At 40.8% G+C, this 16,098-nt stretch overlaps 1 protein-coding gene across 1 annotated transcript; it reads right to left on the bottom strand.

The window, feature by feature from the left end:
* Positions 1 to 13: 13 nt before the first annotated feature.
* On the bottom strand, positions 14 to 16,092 carry LOC104917132 (MARVEL domain-containing protein 3-like; the record flags this gene model as incomplete). Its single annotated transcript, XM_010728244.3, is given in 5 exon segments — positions 14 to 898; positions 12,144 to 12,313; positions 15,001 to 15,028; positions 15,031 to 15,155; positions 16,088 to 16,092. Coding segments are annotated over 5 exon segments (1,035 nt in total), but the record flags the coding sequence as incomplete, so codon positions are not given.
* Between the last annotated feature and the right edge of the window lie 6 nt (positions 16,093 to 16,098).

Below are 16,098 nucleotides of genomic sequence, written 5' to 3' on the forward strand. Positions count from 1 at the left end.
AAAAAAAGCCTTGTTAGAATATCCTCCCGGCATCTATTTTATTACGTTTTATTTACATTTGGTGATTTGAGACACACTTCCAGTACCTTGTTGGAAAGTGGATTTTGGAATTGTTGCCTCTTAGGCACACAAAGTCTAGTACCTGCCCCTTGCTGAAGCTGCTGTTCTCTGGCACAGGCCCACAACTGACTTCACACTAATGTGGCAAGAGCCTGGATGTTATGGGAGCTTCCAGAGGTTCTGTGAATGGGGCGGTCATTTCTGACACTTCTGTCTCTAACGCTGCTCTTGGGACTGTGCTGAGCCGTGGCCATGCGGCTCTGGAAGGCCCGCACGGTTCGAATAGCAAGGATGCAGACCACAAAGCTGGCAAAGTACAAACAGGCTGCAGCTACACCGAAGAGGCCGACGGCTGCATCGCCACCCTGGACGACGCAGTTCATGGAGGTGTAACCACGGCGCGCGTACAGCCTCTCACGCCTCTTGCAAGCTTCCGTGGCGTTCACCTGGGTGACAAAGTGCAAGTAGAGACCAACTGCAATGACGTAGCATACGCCAGCCAGCAGGCTGAAGGCGCATTCACCACCGAGCAGCCCCATCTTGAGGCGGTGGATGGGTTTCGCCCCCACTACGAGAAAGACGAGCGTGAGCGCTGCTGCTGCTAAGCTGAAGGCTACTCCGCCGTAGACGCAGGGGGCTCTCATCTGGGTGATCTGCATGTCCAGCTCCCTCACTTCCTGGAGCTCCGTGCCCTCGAAGGGGCTGTAGGCTGAATTCAGGTTAAAGGATCCGATGCCCAAGCCGCCGATGGAAGTAAAGCCTGCAACAGAGGCTTGGGCAGCGCCCACGCAAATCAGCACCAGGAGGTTCACGGTGATTTCCACAAACTTCAAAATGCCTGTAAGGAGCAGAAAGATGGGAAGAGATGTCAGAATCATGTGCAAACTGGGGGTGATAAAAATACATCCAAAAACATAACCAGAGAGCACTATTACTGAGACAATCCTCCTGGCTATAGCAACAACAGAGTGCTTTTTTGGGAGGAAGAAGGGGAAAAAAAAGTGTAAGCTCTCATGGGCACATTTCAGAAGTTGGGCAAATTACTTTTCTAAAAATTTGTCAGCAGTTTGATAAATGGGACTCCATGAGGGGAAAAATCCATAAAGATTTTACTGTGCTTGTGTTACTGCCAAGGAAAGCGAATAACGATTGCATTTTGGCCTGTAACTGCTTGGCATAAACAATCTGAACAGAATGCAGAAGGTGAAAGCTGACAAAAACCTACAACCCTCTGATGGCTTAACAAATCGTGCAAGCTATGTAGGTCCTTAAAAGTTTACTGCTTTAACGGACACGTTTTTGGAGCTAAGTGCTAATCTGAACTTCTTATGTATCACTTTTCTTTCTCTATCTCTTACTGAAATAAAATCTCTTCATAAATATTAATAAACTGATTGCATAGAAAAAGTGGGGGAAGAGGACAAAAATACCTTATGTATTGAGGTAAGGGGATTTGATACTTTGTGTATTCTTTCACACATGCCCAGCTTCAAAAGAAAGCTTTATGACTTCTGAGTTGAATCTTCTTTTCCCTGTGCTATGCTACTGATAAAAGTAACCTAGGAGAAATGGCTTCTTCTAGTAGCTGCCTGTCAGGAAGGACCAGCACGGCTTAGATGAATCTGATTATTCTGTGACAGCTCACTAGGGGTCAGACTAAGATTAGTAAACATGACCGATGCTGAAGTGTAGCACAGCTAGAGTTGCCTATTCAGGAAATGAAAACCTAAAGTGTATCACGTGCTGTTCCTCAAGTCCTGAAGCTAATTACTGAATTGTGAGTCTTATCCTGCTGCAGCCTGACAGCCAAGAATATAAGATGCTTGATAGAGTGGTCCTATGCTTGCCTTTAAAGGGGGGTGGGATCTTTGGCTTGCATACAGACTTTCATTTTATGCTATTAGCATTGATCAGCGTGACATTTTCCTCCTGAGCCATGGCTCTGTTTCTGTCAAGGCTGTATGGGCTTAAAAGAAAGGGCTGAAGCAGTATAAGGGATGATGGATTATTGGCTATTCTTGTTCTGCCCCTTCTTACTCCCTCCCCAGAGGGCTGAGGCAAGAAGTACCTTCCTGCTGCTGCTTCCTTTCACTGGAAGGTGCTTGTGGTGGTTTGACAAGGGCCTTTGGCTATGCTAAGTATCAGCTTTTCCTGTACATCCCCTTGCTGAGCTTTAGAAAGGGCAATTTTCTGTTGTTAAGTGTTCGCACCTGCTGCAAATCTCTCCATATTTACAACTCTGTGAAAATAAGCCATTCCAATCCTCAGTGCTGCTGTTTCAAAACTTCCTAAGTATTCATACAAAGCCTTACCTTTGCTGAGCTGCTACTGCAGGACTGGCATGATGCGTCCCTTTGCAGATGGAATGAAAAATAAAACCAGTGAGGGCTGTTGTATTTTTAATTGCAGTAGTAGGTGCTCTATGGCATGTGTGAAAAATGTCCTAAAGCAGGCCATTCAGGTTGGGTGGGTTTTATATGTACCTGCATAATTTTCACACATGCCTGCTGTAGAACTGATTGGAGGGAAGCAAGGAAAAGAGGTTCATTAGCAGTTACTCCAGGAGTTATCTGCAATGTGAGGATTGACTTAAAAACAATAAAACGTGCAGTAACAAGAACTCCTCTGTTAAAGAAAAAACCTAAAATGATGAATGCTACAAAGCTGTGAATTAAAGGTCTGTGTTGGCAGCCAGCAGAGTTTTTTAAGTGGACAACTAATGGAAATTCCCAAGGCCTTTTGCAATCTTCAACTGGAAGTATTAAGCCCGATAATATGCTCAAATCTTTACCTAAAAGCTTTGTACAACTTTGACCTGTTATCTGTTATAGTTAAAAGCTGATACTCAATCTACTCCACTACCATAAACAAGATAAACAGACTTGAGAAATAAGGGACAGTGACATTTTGCACATTAAGTCCTCTAACGTATACTAACTAGTGTATTCTAGCAGTAATGTACAGCACTGCACTGCAGGCAAAATCCATGCTTCTGAGTCTACAATGCCATTCCTACCTTCCTAGGCTAGTTAGCTAATTCATCTTAGTTACAGATGCAGAAACTAGATTGTCAAAAAGTTTTCTAAAGTGGCAACTGCTTTTCTCTGTAACTATTCTCTAATCCCGTGCAACAATGAATGTGTTGCAAGACTTGAATCTTAAACAGCAGGAGGCCTGAAAACTATAGATTTGTAGAATTGTAAAACTTTACAGGCTTGGATATATTTTTCCTTTCTCAAGGTCAAAATCTTGGGATTAATCTAAAATTAATTATAGCGATTTGTATTATCATACAATCATTAAGGTTGGAAAGATCTCTCAGATCATTCAGTCCAATTGCCAACCCACCCCACCATTCTCACTCACCGTGTCCCTCAGTGTCACATCCACATTTCTTGAACACCTCCAGGGACAGTGACTCCACACCTCCCTGGGCAGCCTGTGCCACTGCCTCACTGCTCTTCGGGAGAAGAAACTTTTCCTAACATCCAACCTGAGCCTCCCCTCCTAGTCGGACTGAAGGCCATTATTTCTCATCCTAAAATTAGCATAGTGAATAGCTGATTTTGGGAACGAGCCCCCTCCATACTGAGAAACTAATGAGACTCAAGTCAGGGTTCTTGGACTGCCACTTTCTTTCCTATGCTTCTTTTCCACTCTGCTTTTCAACACTAAAGGTGAGAAGAACTGATGCAATCTAGAAGGCTGTAGGTATTGCCAGGAGCTTTCCAGAGGATTGCTTCACTCATTCCATAAAATTCAAATCTGCAGTGGATGATAATTTCAATTTAATTGTTAGCTTTGTTTGAATCCAATCTTTACTGCTATGAGTAGGATACCTGCTGTATCAAATACATTCTCTCCTATCAAATGCAGTCTTTCCATTTATATTATTTATCTATTATTCACTGTTTTCCTTTTTCTTCTGTATTGGGTGCATGCTGGGCTACTGCCATGACATTAATGCATTGATCAATGGCTTTGTCCTATGCCAAATGGTGAGCTTAAATGCAGCAAAACAAGCAGCCAGGCTGTAAGCACATAGATCCACAGGCAGCTGACCTTAGTCTAATAGCTCCTACCCTTGGCTGGGAAGTCATCATATTCTTCCCTTACCCAGCAATACTCTGGCCAAGCATTAGGTCCTTCCAAGAGCTGTTTTAATAAATTAAAAGAGCAGGAAACGATTCAGCTCCTTTCTTGTGTGCTGCTGTTTTTTCCTGCAACTTTAGCAACTTGAAGTGACTCATAGAGGGTCTGATGAGCAATTGTGCTGGCACAAGTTTAGCAGGGGAAATAACAGCCAAAGAAGAATCAGAAATTCTCCATTTCAGGTGTGGTGAGCTGTTAAACCTGCATGCTTTGTCTCATAAACCTACTCTGCATCTGACTGTGGTAACCACTAACTCACAGCTGTTTGAATCTTGTATGCAGTAAGCTGTGAAGAGGCTTTTCCCCGTTGCAGAACGATCCCAACATTCAGGATCACTGTGCTTACGTATATGTGTCTATAAAGTAATAAGGTCAATTCACATTTGTCCCTGTGTTTCTGTAGCTGACAAACACTCATCTGCAGGACTGTCAGAACTGGCTGCTTCTGTTGAACTCCCCCTAACCTCACGAGGGCCTGGCTAAATAGATGCAGCCTTCAAAGTGTGTCCCTCCACTGCATCTTGGCACTTTATTTCCCTCTACTGACTGCACAGGGACTTCTCCTGACTGACTCTTTTGGTATCACTCCTTCCTCTCCATTTAAGATCCCTGTGCATTTTTCAGGTATTTTACATCTGTTTTCTCCATGTGCCTTTTGGCTTGCTCTCTCCCTCTGCTTCCATTGCAGGCCAGGTGCCACCAGGAAGGGCGGTACCCAACCGGCAGCCTCAGAGGTGTCCAGCTGTCCCTCTTGGGCACCTCAATCCCAGAGCCAGGGGTGTAGGCCAGGACAGGCTCACACAGGGCAAGCAGGTAGAACGAGGAAACTGTGTCAACCCACACAGGTAAGTAGTGCCTCAGCCACATCCCATTAGGGGTCGCTCGAGGAAAAGAGAAGAACTACAGCACACGCAGTAGAAATCATTCACCCAACCTTTCTCACTGAAAGTTGTTGTTTTGTCTTCCAGTTTGGGTAGCTTTCTGCTTTTCAGAGGTAGTGGTGTGTTTTGTTTTGTTTTGATTTTTTCCACAGGAGCAGACAAGTATTTTGACCATATATAGTGACTTCCAAAAGCTGCAGTCAGTCCTGAAAAGGATCTCATATGCTGAACTTCTCCTGAAGTGTAGGTTGTGCATTCCACAGAAGGTAAGTACACAGCTTGGTGCACAGCTTTGGTCACCTCTGGCCTAAATTGGCAGAAGGAATGCGATGGGTGGGAGAGGGAGGAAACATCAGAGGTAGAGAGAGATTCCTTTTTTGGAAGGAAGGGGACAAAAATGTGACAGAAACAAGGAAGAAGGAAAATTGGAGGAAAATGAAGAAGAAATGAAATGGAGAAAACAGTCACAACAGGCTAAAATATTAAATCTCCAAGCGAAGTATTAAATTATCTTGCTAATGGTACTACATCCCTTACATATATATCAGTACAAAGCAAGATCTAACTCTTACTGAAACCAGTAATGAGAATGAAACCAACTTCACTGATGTAAGTTCAGGGCAATAAGGAGCCTTCTCATAAACAAACCTTCCCCATGCCACCACTACCTGTGTAGTTCTCCAGTGTTCTTCAGACACTGGTGGGATTTAGCTTTCACTGAGTTATGCTGAAATCTTCCTGATGTTCAAAGAAGGAATAAAAACAACAACTCTAAAGTAAGAGTTAGGCAATGTGAGACCAACAGTCGTTTACTGAATCTTGGCTTTTCAAAGGACCCACGGGAACCATGTAGTCGGAGCCAACTGAATTTTAATGGCACATAAGCACCCAATACGTGTAGGCTCATTTGTTTGAGATATCATCTTACTGGAAATGGAAGGAGAAATAGTTATAAACTGGGAAAATTAAATTATTCATGCACTCCAGAAAAAAGAATAACTGTCTTGTAATATGTTGTCTCTCTTTACTAAAGACAGTTTCTCCATAGGAAATCTCAAAGGATAACCAGCCTTGTTTTCGATGATTTGCAGAAGCCCTACAAGCATAACTGGAATGCTCAAACCCAAATGTATGGTCTTGTTTTTTCTGTGTGTAATATTCCCTTGAACAACTATTGTCCTACCTGCTCTATCCAGCTGTCACAGAAAAGGGTTGGCTTGATTTGCAGAAACATAGTTCCCCGCCACTGTATGAAACTGATTTACTTGCCTTTGAGACAGTTTCAGTGGTTTTTCCCCTGCCTAGAAACAACTTTTTTTCCCCCTGGTAGTTCCTTAAAGCATCACTTCTAAGCACGTTCTTGATTTTTCTCCTGTTAGCCTAGAATGAACCACCTTCCACAACCTTCTAAAAGGCAGAAGATCATGCATTAAACTGTAGCACTTGGTAATACTGACTTAAATGCAATGTCTGTAAAAGGCTTTAGACATATCTGTAGTGCTGGTAGGTCTCAGCATGGTGACCTTGTATTCTGTCTTTTGGGAAACAACACTTTTTCTTCCTACTGTACCTGCTGTCAGGTAGTAAAACAAATATCTTGTAACTGAAACAAACTTGGGCAGTCCAGAAAACAATGAAATGCTCGTTTCTTATGCCAACTTTCTGTATGCACTCCTCTCATTCAAAGTGAAACACGGCCACCTTTAGAAGTACAAAGATTGGGGTGTTATTGCTCCTTAAGTAACCGTAGTCTGGCTGAAGGAAGATCAGGTTGGAGGAACCTGTGGAACTCCTTACTCACTTTACAAGTTGTGGGTTGTCATACCTGGTAAGCAGCATTCCTGACTGAGTGGATTTTTCTCCTTTAAGGGAGCTGTAATCGGTTGCTCAAGAAATACAGCTACATCTCACATAGCATCGCTCTGCTGTATCATCAATTAGCTTTGAGAGCCACTTTGTGAAAAGAAGAATTTCTCTTGCTTCTAAAAATTTGGGTAAGGTGAAAGGAAGACAAACCCAGTAGTCTTGCAAGAAGGATGGTTACCACTCTTGTTTTACATTGGTAAAGTGCAGATTTAAGAAAGATTTCCCAGCAGGTAACCATGGACCAAAGTCTAACACATACTAAAAGTTAACATGACTTTGCAAGGGTCTTGCCTTGCTACCTTAGGTGAAAATTCTCGGTTGTAGTTCTCCTCTCTCTAAAAAGAACAGTATAAGCAAGCAAGCAAAAAAAAAAAAAAAGTGGATGAAAACAGTTGGTATAAAAATGTGGGTAAAGTCAAGCCCCATGTCTTGATAGGGCAACTATTTGCTGAAGGTAGAAACTAGTATCTGTAACTACTGTAGCTCCTCTTCATGTTTTTTATAGAGCTAAATGGCTATTTGTATTTCACAGCAAACAAGACTTAATTCCAAATGAAATAGTCCTCAGAACAGAAAGGTTACCTGCAGCTCTGCTACGTACTCTATCTATCTTGTAGATGTGCCATTTTCATTAAGCGTTTTGAATCATCTAGATTATCTTCATTTGTATAGCTCTATCCAATTCTCACTACAAATGTCTTCTTTCTTTCCAATTCCAGGATTAAAAAATGTAATGGCAAATTTAATGTGTTAGTCACCCTGTAGTTAAATATACGTTGCAAGAGATAGGAGGCGAATGCTGCCTAACTACAAATGAGATTGCAGGGGAACTTAGTGCTCCATCCTCACAGCAAAAATATGTTGAAATAAATTAACTGTTACAGGAACAGTGCATGACAGCTTTGAGCACAATTTAAAAGAGCTAAGAATGCAGAGGCAAAATGTGAAGATAAAGACTAATCCCACTAGGTGCCTCCACAGAAACATACGCATTCTATTGACCACAATGTTGAAAAGATCTATCCTGTACTGCTGAATATACTTCTCTAACTCTTATTTTAATCCATAAAGTTATCTGGACTGTGTGCATTTAATGACCCTTCAATGTTTTTCAACATATCTATGTAACTGGAGTTATGGAAACTCTTTTACTTCAATCCAATGCCTCCTGCAAAACACTACTTCCCTGCCATCAGAGTTCCTCAGTATCAGATGTTATGCAGTGTTCTGCAAAGTATTTTTCCCTCCTGCTCTCAGGTCAGACTCTCAAAGAACAGTATCAGGACATAACACTGCAACGTAATGGTATCAGTATAACTGTTATGAACAATGGCGTAACTCAAAGCGGGTGTCTAACAGTGAGATCCCTCTGCTCAGGGTGACTTTTCACCTCTGTACTTTTTCCAGTCTGAGAGTATTTGCCAGCATCTTTAGCTACAGGAAAAACATGGACTGCTTTGTGAAAACAAAAGCTTATAGATGTTTACATTTGAATTAATGCTGGCTTGTTAACGTACAAGTATATCTTGGAGAAAGTCACTGTTACTCCCTAATTCTATTTCCTCCTCCTAATAAATTTGGTTTGATATTTCCTCCTGGCTCTGTTTGAAGTCAGAGGCTTTTATTGTTGTTACAAATGATAACGCTGTCTTGTTCTGAGAGGAAATCAGTCTGAAGGATTTAACAACTGTGGCTGCTGTAATGCAAGGCTGAAGACACGATAGTTGGAAGCACCTACAATATGCTTAAGAAATCGGTCACTATTCATGGCCCCTCTTTAAGCTGTGTTTATGGCAGTGAAGATCAGAGGTTCAGTTGTACTTTCACTACTCAGTTAGAGATCACTTTTTTTTTTTCCTAATCTTTTAAAGTGCTATCTCCCTTCCATGCTAATTGGGCTGAAGAATTAAAAAAAAAAAAAAGTTAACACTATAGTTCTGGCTAGCACAGTACAGTTCTATACAGGACAGAAGTGTAAGCATTTTCTGAGTCTACTATTGACTGAAGATGGGAGAAATTTGATTTACTTTCACCATTTCAGCAAAACTAGCAGCAGCATTACCCTACAATTGCATCACTCCACCTCTTTCACATCAATATACATAATATAATTAAAAGCTTTTGTGGAAAAGTGATCAAGTATCCATGACCAACATAAGATCAGCAGTTCCCCCCTGAGTTTGGTGCAGATTTTGTTCTCTCTAATGTAAAGGAAGGAGCATGGCAGCCAGACTTGAACACTTCTCATGTTCCCTCTGGTAACAAAAAGGAATGAATTTGACAAAGCAAACATTATTACTGATTTAATTTTCCTAAGCAGAAGACAGAACTACAGAAATTTAATCTGCACCAACAGTGAAAAACAAGTTGGATGTGTTTTTCTGAAAGAATTTCAGCACTAAGAATTCCAAGGCCAAAAACTCTGTGTTGTTTTAAATAGCATATGCTATTGTGCTTCAGCTGTAAGAAATGGTTATTCCAAGCACTAGTTCCTCAGCTGATGAATGGTTTGTCTTTATCAAAAGTAGTTTATTTCCAATTCTCATATAATCATATAGAATATCTACACAGCTTGACACCATTCTATAAACTGTTCTGTAATACAGAAGCAGGAGGTGGCCAACTTCTTTGTTTTTATTGTCTTTTGAATCTGTGATCTGCAGATCTCTAAGTGTGATTTTCCTCTTAAATATAAATATAGAAACGATACATAAAGCTAGAGGAGCAAGGGAGAGTCAAAAGTTTCATAGAGGGAAATGGTTCAAAAGAATCAGGAGATACAAGAAGAAAGGCAATCCAAGTGGTAGTGTATCTGATTATCCAAAAAAGCTCGTGGTAAAGCCTCCAGCCAAAAGCTCTTAAAGGACAAAAGCTCCCATGAGATAAAAGGAAAGATCGTCTCACAGATTTGTAGTGGTTAAAAGAAAACAAAAAGGAAGTGCCTGGTTTTCAAACAGATGGAGTTAAGAGAGAAGTCTTAGTTCTGTGCTGCCTGTCACGAGTTACACCTCTATTAGCAGTGGAATGCGAGTGCGTCCCTAGAACGAAACAGGTGGAGACTGTACAAAGGTATGAAACACAACTGAAGTGCATACTGTTTTTCAGTTCAGAAAATTCCACGAATCTGATGTGAATAATCCAGAGAACAGCTTGCTCTTTACCGGTCCAAAGTGCTACATTCCTCCCAAACTTGCAGTCTAGCACATAATTTGGGAAGATGTATAATCTTTATACAACCTGGTACTGCTACCCAGATGATCCTACCTAGACAGCTTTGAATGGGTAATGCTCACAGAATTTTTAAAGTTTTTTTTTTTTTCTTTCTGTTTTTAAGATGAAAGGACTGAAATGCAACAGAATGGTTTGAAGTCTCTTTAGATGCTATCAAATGCTCCCCATAGCAAAAGACGTTAGAATCAGTTGTCAGTTGTTTCTTCCACTGTATTCAGGTTGGGTTAATTTTCTTAATGCAGTTGTAGGGGGGAAAAAAAAAAGTGTGGGAGGGAATTAGAGAGGAAAGGAGGCAGTAAGAATAATTTCTTCTTTTTTTCAGCTACAGCTTGCAGCTAAGGTGCTAGAAGGATCACTGGTTTCATACCAGCCTGTTTGTGAAACCTCAACTTTAGTTTTTCGGGATATTGCAGGTGAGGAGCACAGCGTCTGGGTGAAGTAAATAATGCTTGAAGCTCTGGTTGTCTACAATTCCTCTACAGTTCGACAAACCAGTCAACTTGTACGAAAAGCGTATGTATAGTTGCTGGGCAAAAGGAAAAGAAAGATATGTAGTGAAAGGAGAATGATGCACGCTCAGGGACTAAGGCTCACATTTCAGTTGTTGCTTTGGAAAAGACTGTGGTAGATCACTTGATTTCCCATCCTTGTTTGATACTACTTGATTTTGAAATTACGGCAATCGGGAAGGGGGATTTCACCAGACTGCTGATAAACCATTGGCAAAAGAAAGAGAGAGTCAAAAAGCATTTCCAGGAAGTTTCGATGCTGTAAGAAGTTGTAGCTCACATGCACTGACTTCCTTTCAAAAAGTTGGTGTTAGTTTTTCATTTATAACGTTTGCTATCTGATTGCAGGGAACAGAGAATTCTGAAAACAATTCTAAGAAATTGCACCCAAATTTTTTGTACTTTCAGAAGTTCAATAGGTAGTTGAATTCTCATGATTTTACCAATCTCCATTTTTTTTTCATTTTTTTGAAATTAAACTGCCAATAGTGGGCTTTGTTTTCTATGTGATTTCTTTTCCCTCCTCCAGTGTAAGCTCAGCCATTAAACTTTTTGGAAAATACTGAGCAATACCTGGGGGAGGGGTGGGAGTGAAATCATCATTGTCAACTGATGCATCCAAATCTGGGACATTTTGAAAATGTTAATGATGCCTGATGCACTGAAATAATGAAAAGCAAATGGGAGGGGAAAAAAAAAAAAAAAAAAAGCATGTCAGACTAAGCTCTTCATAAGCCTTATCAGCTTCTGACCAAAAACTGTGCACCTCAGCTTTCCACTTAGACTGAAGCAAGCCTTTCCAAAAAACAAAGAGGGAAAACTTGAAAGGAGAAATGTGTATTTTAGCTACATTTTCTTTCAATTTACGGGATTTGCTAAGTGTTAAGGCTGATTCCTCCCCACATTAATGTCCATTTCTCTCCCTGTTGTATCCATTTTCTAGCTATGAAAAAATCACAGTTATTTCTGAAGAGTTGTTTTACTGGATTACATGTCCTTAAGATAGTTCTGCCTGACATGCTGTTACTTTATAAAGATGCATCAGTGACGACTCGATTAAATACAGAGTTGATAGAGAGTGTAAGAAGAACGTGTTGGAATAACCCAGCATCAAAACTTCAACAGCAGTATTTAGATTGTCTACTCCCAAATCCCAAAGCCTACCTCTTGTGGCACAACACATCACCTGCGCTGACACCGTGGCTGCATACTCTGAACACACATCTTCAACTATCTATGATACTCTGTACGTTTTGCTTTTTAGATTCTTCCAATTACTAACTTACAATTACTAACCTGCAGCCATGTCATTCATGAATTTCATTTTCATATTTTATGCATTCCCCTGGATTTACTTTGTTCTGCTTCTGATCACAGACAGAGAAACCTAGAAGAGCCTTGGGAGGGGGAGGAGTGGGTGGCAGGCAATAAGAATCACACGTACCTCTTGTTGTGCATACCTTTGAACACTTCATGGACAAGGTTTCCTTGGTGGGGTAATACTGTGGTGGTGATTCAAAGTACTCCTGTGATGCTGCTGAAGCTTTAGAGTATGGTTCTGAGCAAATGGTGGAAGCCCTTGAGTGCTGGCCACCACGGTTATCTTTTGCTGGCCTGCAGTGGAGTAAATGGGTAATATACAGTAACTAGATCATGCTGCAGTGACACACAGGCTTCCTTCAGCCTAATGAATGTTTAAGGTTGATGAGATTTACATTATTCTGCGTGAAAAGTGTAACTGCTCTTTTAAAATGAGTTAACGCTCAGCTTAAAAGAAATGGTAAATTGTTTTGTAAATGCTTGGTCTAATCTAAACGTTCTGCTTCATTTAAAGGAGAGTTTGAACTTGACTTTTCAAGGTACAGCTGGACGATGCTGAATTAGTAAGAGGCATTTTAAGTCTCATTCTGTATTTTCTTTTTTAAGTCTTCCTATTTGATTACTATCTTGAATTTCTTATCCACATATCAGCACTTTCAGCTGTAGTTTTGTTTCCTAGCATCGTTGCACTATGGTTTATCTTCATCCAATTCCAGATTTAATTTAAAAATATTATCTTATGCATTCACACTAAATCATGTTCATTGTAGTTTTTTACATTTTAATTGAGACCTTCAATAACAAGACCAATGCTAACAACTCCACGTGTAGTTGCCAACAGCTCTTTTTGGCCGAAACATTCCTGATTTTTCTGACCTTTGTCCTGGGTCTTGTGCAACCACCAAGGCATCCTGCACAGCTGTGTCACATAAATTAAATAAGCTATGTGATTTATAAGACTTCTAGTTAACTTGAAAGCAATCCCTTTGGTACTTCTGATGCAGCTGCTTCTCTCTATTGTATCTTGCTACTTGCCAGAAAACAAAACAAGCAAAACAAAATAAAAAAAAAACCCTCCCCTAATGTTCAGTATCTGAGTACAATTAGGAAAAAAAAACAACAAAACACCAAAAAACAAAAAACCAACAACTTTCTTCTAGATGTTTTTTCCCCCCTCAAAATGGGCCTCTTCTGGCTGCCTTTGCTCCTGTTTTCCTTCAGGACTTTCCAGCTCAGGGTGATGCAACTCCTCCTCAGCAATGAGAGAAAGCTTACTATAGAAGTTTCAAACAGAAATGCATTGTGAAAGACATATTTTGGCTAGATAGTTTTGGCTCACAAAGGATGAGAGCATTAGGCACCCAAATTACAGTTCCTACAATACTCTTCCCACCTCTTCAATTATGGGATCTGGAGATCTTTGAGTCAATAAATCTAAGATTTCACCAAAATACTGTAATTTCCTTACAGTTATTCTTTTCAAGATTGGTAAGCAGGGGAAATATTGTTAAGTTAAGCCAAACTCCATAAAAAAAAAAAAGAATGAAAAGTCGTTTTGATTAGTTGCAGTGAAGGCTGGTTCTTCTCAGTTTCTTGGTTGACTCCAAGAACCATCTCTATGGTTGTTACAGATCTGTAGATGCAGTTTCCCTTCCTCTTATCCTCAGTGTATGTGGGGATGGTCTGTTAGCCCTTATAGTCCTTCCACCATTTGCCAGTGTGTCCTGCCATTTATAAGTAACAGCAAAAGCAAGAAGTCTAGAAAAGAGCCTTACTAAGAAGAGGTGGTTCGATTTACAGCTATCCTTGCACACGTTGCAAGATAATTTAACTATATTCACTCCTGATCTATGCTCTCACTAAGAGCAATTATTCAGCCTGATTTTTAGGCTGATTTCTATTCCCATTTCTCTCATTTCTTTTTCATGAATTAAAAGAGACAAAAGAAAAAAAATACAGTAAGTAGTTTTTGTAATAGGATTATCATCCACATCTTTTATTCTCAGCTGAAAGTACTCTTTTCAGTCCATACAAGCGTGTTCCACTGCTGCTTTTATTCTCATCCCATTTTTTCTTGCTTAAGTGTGTATTAGCAGGGTGGATTTCAGTATTTCAATTTTAAAAGAACCTTTATTATACCTATCTCCTCCTTGCTCTTTGATTCTATTATTATCTTACAACCATGCTCCCAAAGGCTAAGCAGGCCTGAAGAACGCCTTACTGTCTGAACTCATTTGCTAATGTTTACAACTGCAGATCTCCTACAAAGCAGCCAGCAGCATGCCCTCAAATAAAAACAGTCTAAGGTCAGTTCTAATACGCTATAGGCTATCCAGGCTGAAAGGAGGAGTATAATATCCTGAGAACTGATTTGTCACTCCATCTCTTCTGCTTGCTTATTTACTTATTGCAGTGATAGTGGCTGGCCTGCTATGACGTGCCACAAACTACCCAAGGCACTTAAATAAGTACATTTATTAACTGCAATTATTTAAACTGATTTTGTTTTCGATTACCATTAACTTGTTCAAAGCTGAACCAACCAGCACATTCACTAAGTCCCTTTGCTGGCACATACAATAATACAGCGTGTATTGGCAAGCCTTGACTTACTGTCACCTGCTGACCAATCAATCCCTTAAGCAGCTGTACAAAGAGCCATAGCCATACTTTAACTACTTGTGATCTGGCTTTACCCAGACAACCCCATGAAATTCACAGATCTGCCTGTGTCGCACAGCCTCTTTCTGCTTCCTCTTAGCCTGCAGCTACCCTGGAGTTCAACAGAAAGATTAAAAACTGTTTAAAATTTCAAAGTGTAAAATAGTTTCCTGATTCTTAATGTGGAATTCTCATGCTTCATGATTTCAAGTAAACACTTTCTTTACTACTGCAATGTGAATGTATTTAAAAGCAAACAAACAAAAGGACAAACAAAGCAGACTTGCTGTGATACGCTCCTTTAAGATGATAAGACGTACCTTCCATTATATGGGCCTGGTTTTCTTTTTTTCTGTCTTCCTCATATCCATCAGATCCACGATTCTCATGGTACCCACCTTGCTTATCTTGGTATCGCCTCCCAGCATGAGCCATCTTGTCTCTTACATGTACTCTTTCTTTCACAAATAACTTCCTGCACCAGAGGAATAAAACTGATTCATTTTACAGCTCCACTCAAAGTTATTCATTGACCAGTGCCCAACAGAATGTATCCATTTCATGCTGACTCCAGACATAGTAAAGACTTCCTTAAGAAAAGTAGAAAGTAAATTTCTTAAAACTACAAGTAACTTCAGTAAAGTATATTTCTCTACTTTTTCCTATTGATCAAGCAGGACGCTTTCTATATTCAACACTTTTTACACTGAATTTATTTATAAGATCCACTCTTACTCTCCCACCTCTGCTGCAAGGACAAGGTGTGTTGGCCATACACAGAAACAATCATAGAATCGTTTAGTTGGAAGGGGCCCTTAAAGGCCATCTTCTCCAACTCCCCTGCAACGAACAGGGACACCTACAGCTAGATCAGGTTGCTCAGAGCCCTGTCCTGCCTGACCTGAACGTCTCTATGGAAGAAAGAGGGGAAGAGGGAGGCATCCTTTAACTCTCTGGAAAGGGAAACCTGTTGCAATCCTTCACTAACCTAATTGTAAAAATCTTCCTTATATCCAATCTAAACATCCCCTCTCTCAGTTTGAAGCCATTTCCCCTTGTCCTACCACAACAGACCCTGCTGAAGGCTGTCTGTTTGAGCCCAAAGCTGTGAGAGGTCACTTCACACAGCACGAGCACCTCTGCACCCCCTCAGACCCAGCTGCAGCACAGCAGCACCCACGGTCGATGTGGTTTTGACCGATCAAGCTCAGGTCTCACATAATGACTTCCCTTCAGTCTCCTCTGGGTGCCATTAAGGAAAGAAGTCGATTTTTCTTTCCGGCTAACTAACAGAGAGACTCTCCTCGGCTCGGCTCCTCTGTTTGGAGCAGAGGGCTCTCTGAAAGGGGGCTAAGACCCCAGAACGCACAGAGACGAGGCCCAGCCCGTGCCCCCCCCGCCCCTCACCTGAGGGCAGC

The sequence above is a fragment of the Meleagris gallopavo genome, unplaced genomic scaffold, assembly GCF_000146605.3.
Source record: "Meleagris gallopavo isolate NT-WF06-2002-E0010 breed Aviagen turkey brand Nicholas breeding stock unplaced genomic scaffold, Turkey_5.1 ChrUn_random_7180001956025, whole genome shotgun sequence".
In the NCBI taxonomy this organism is placed as follows: Eukaryota; Metazoa; Chordata; class Aves; order Galliformes; family Phasianidae; genus Meleagris; species Meleagris gallopavo.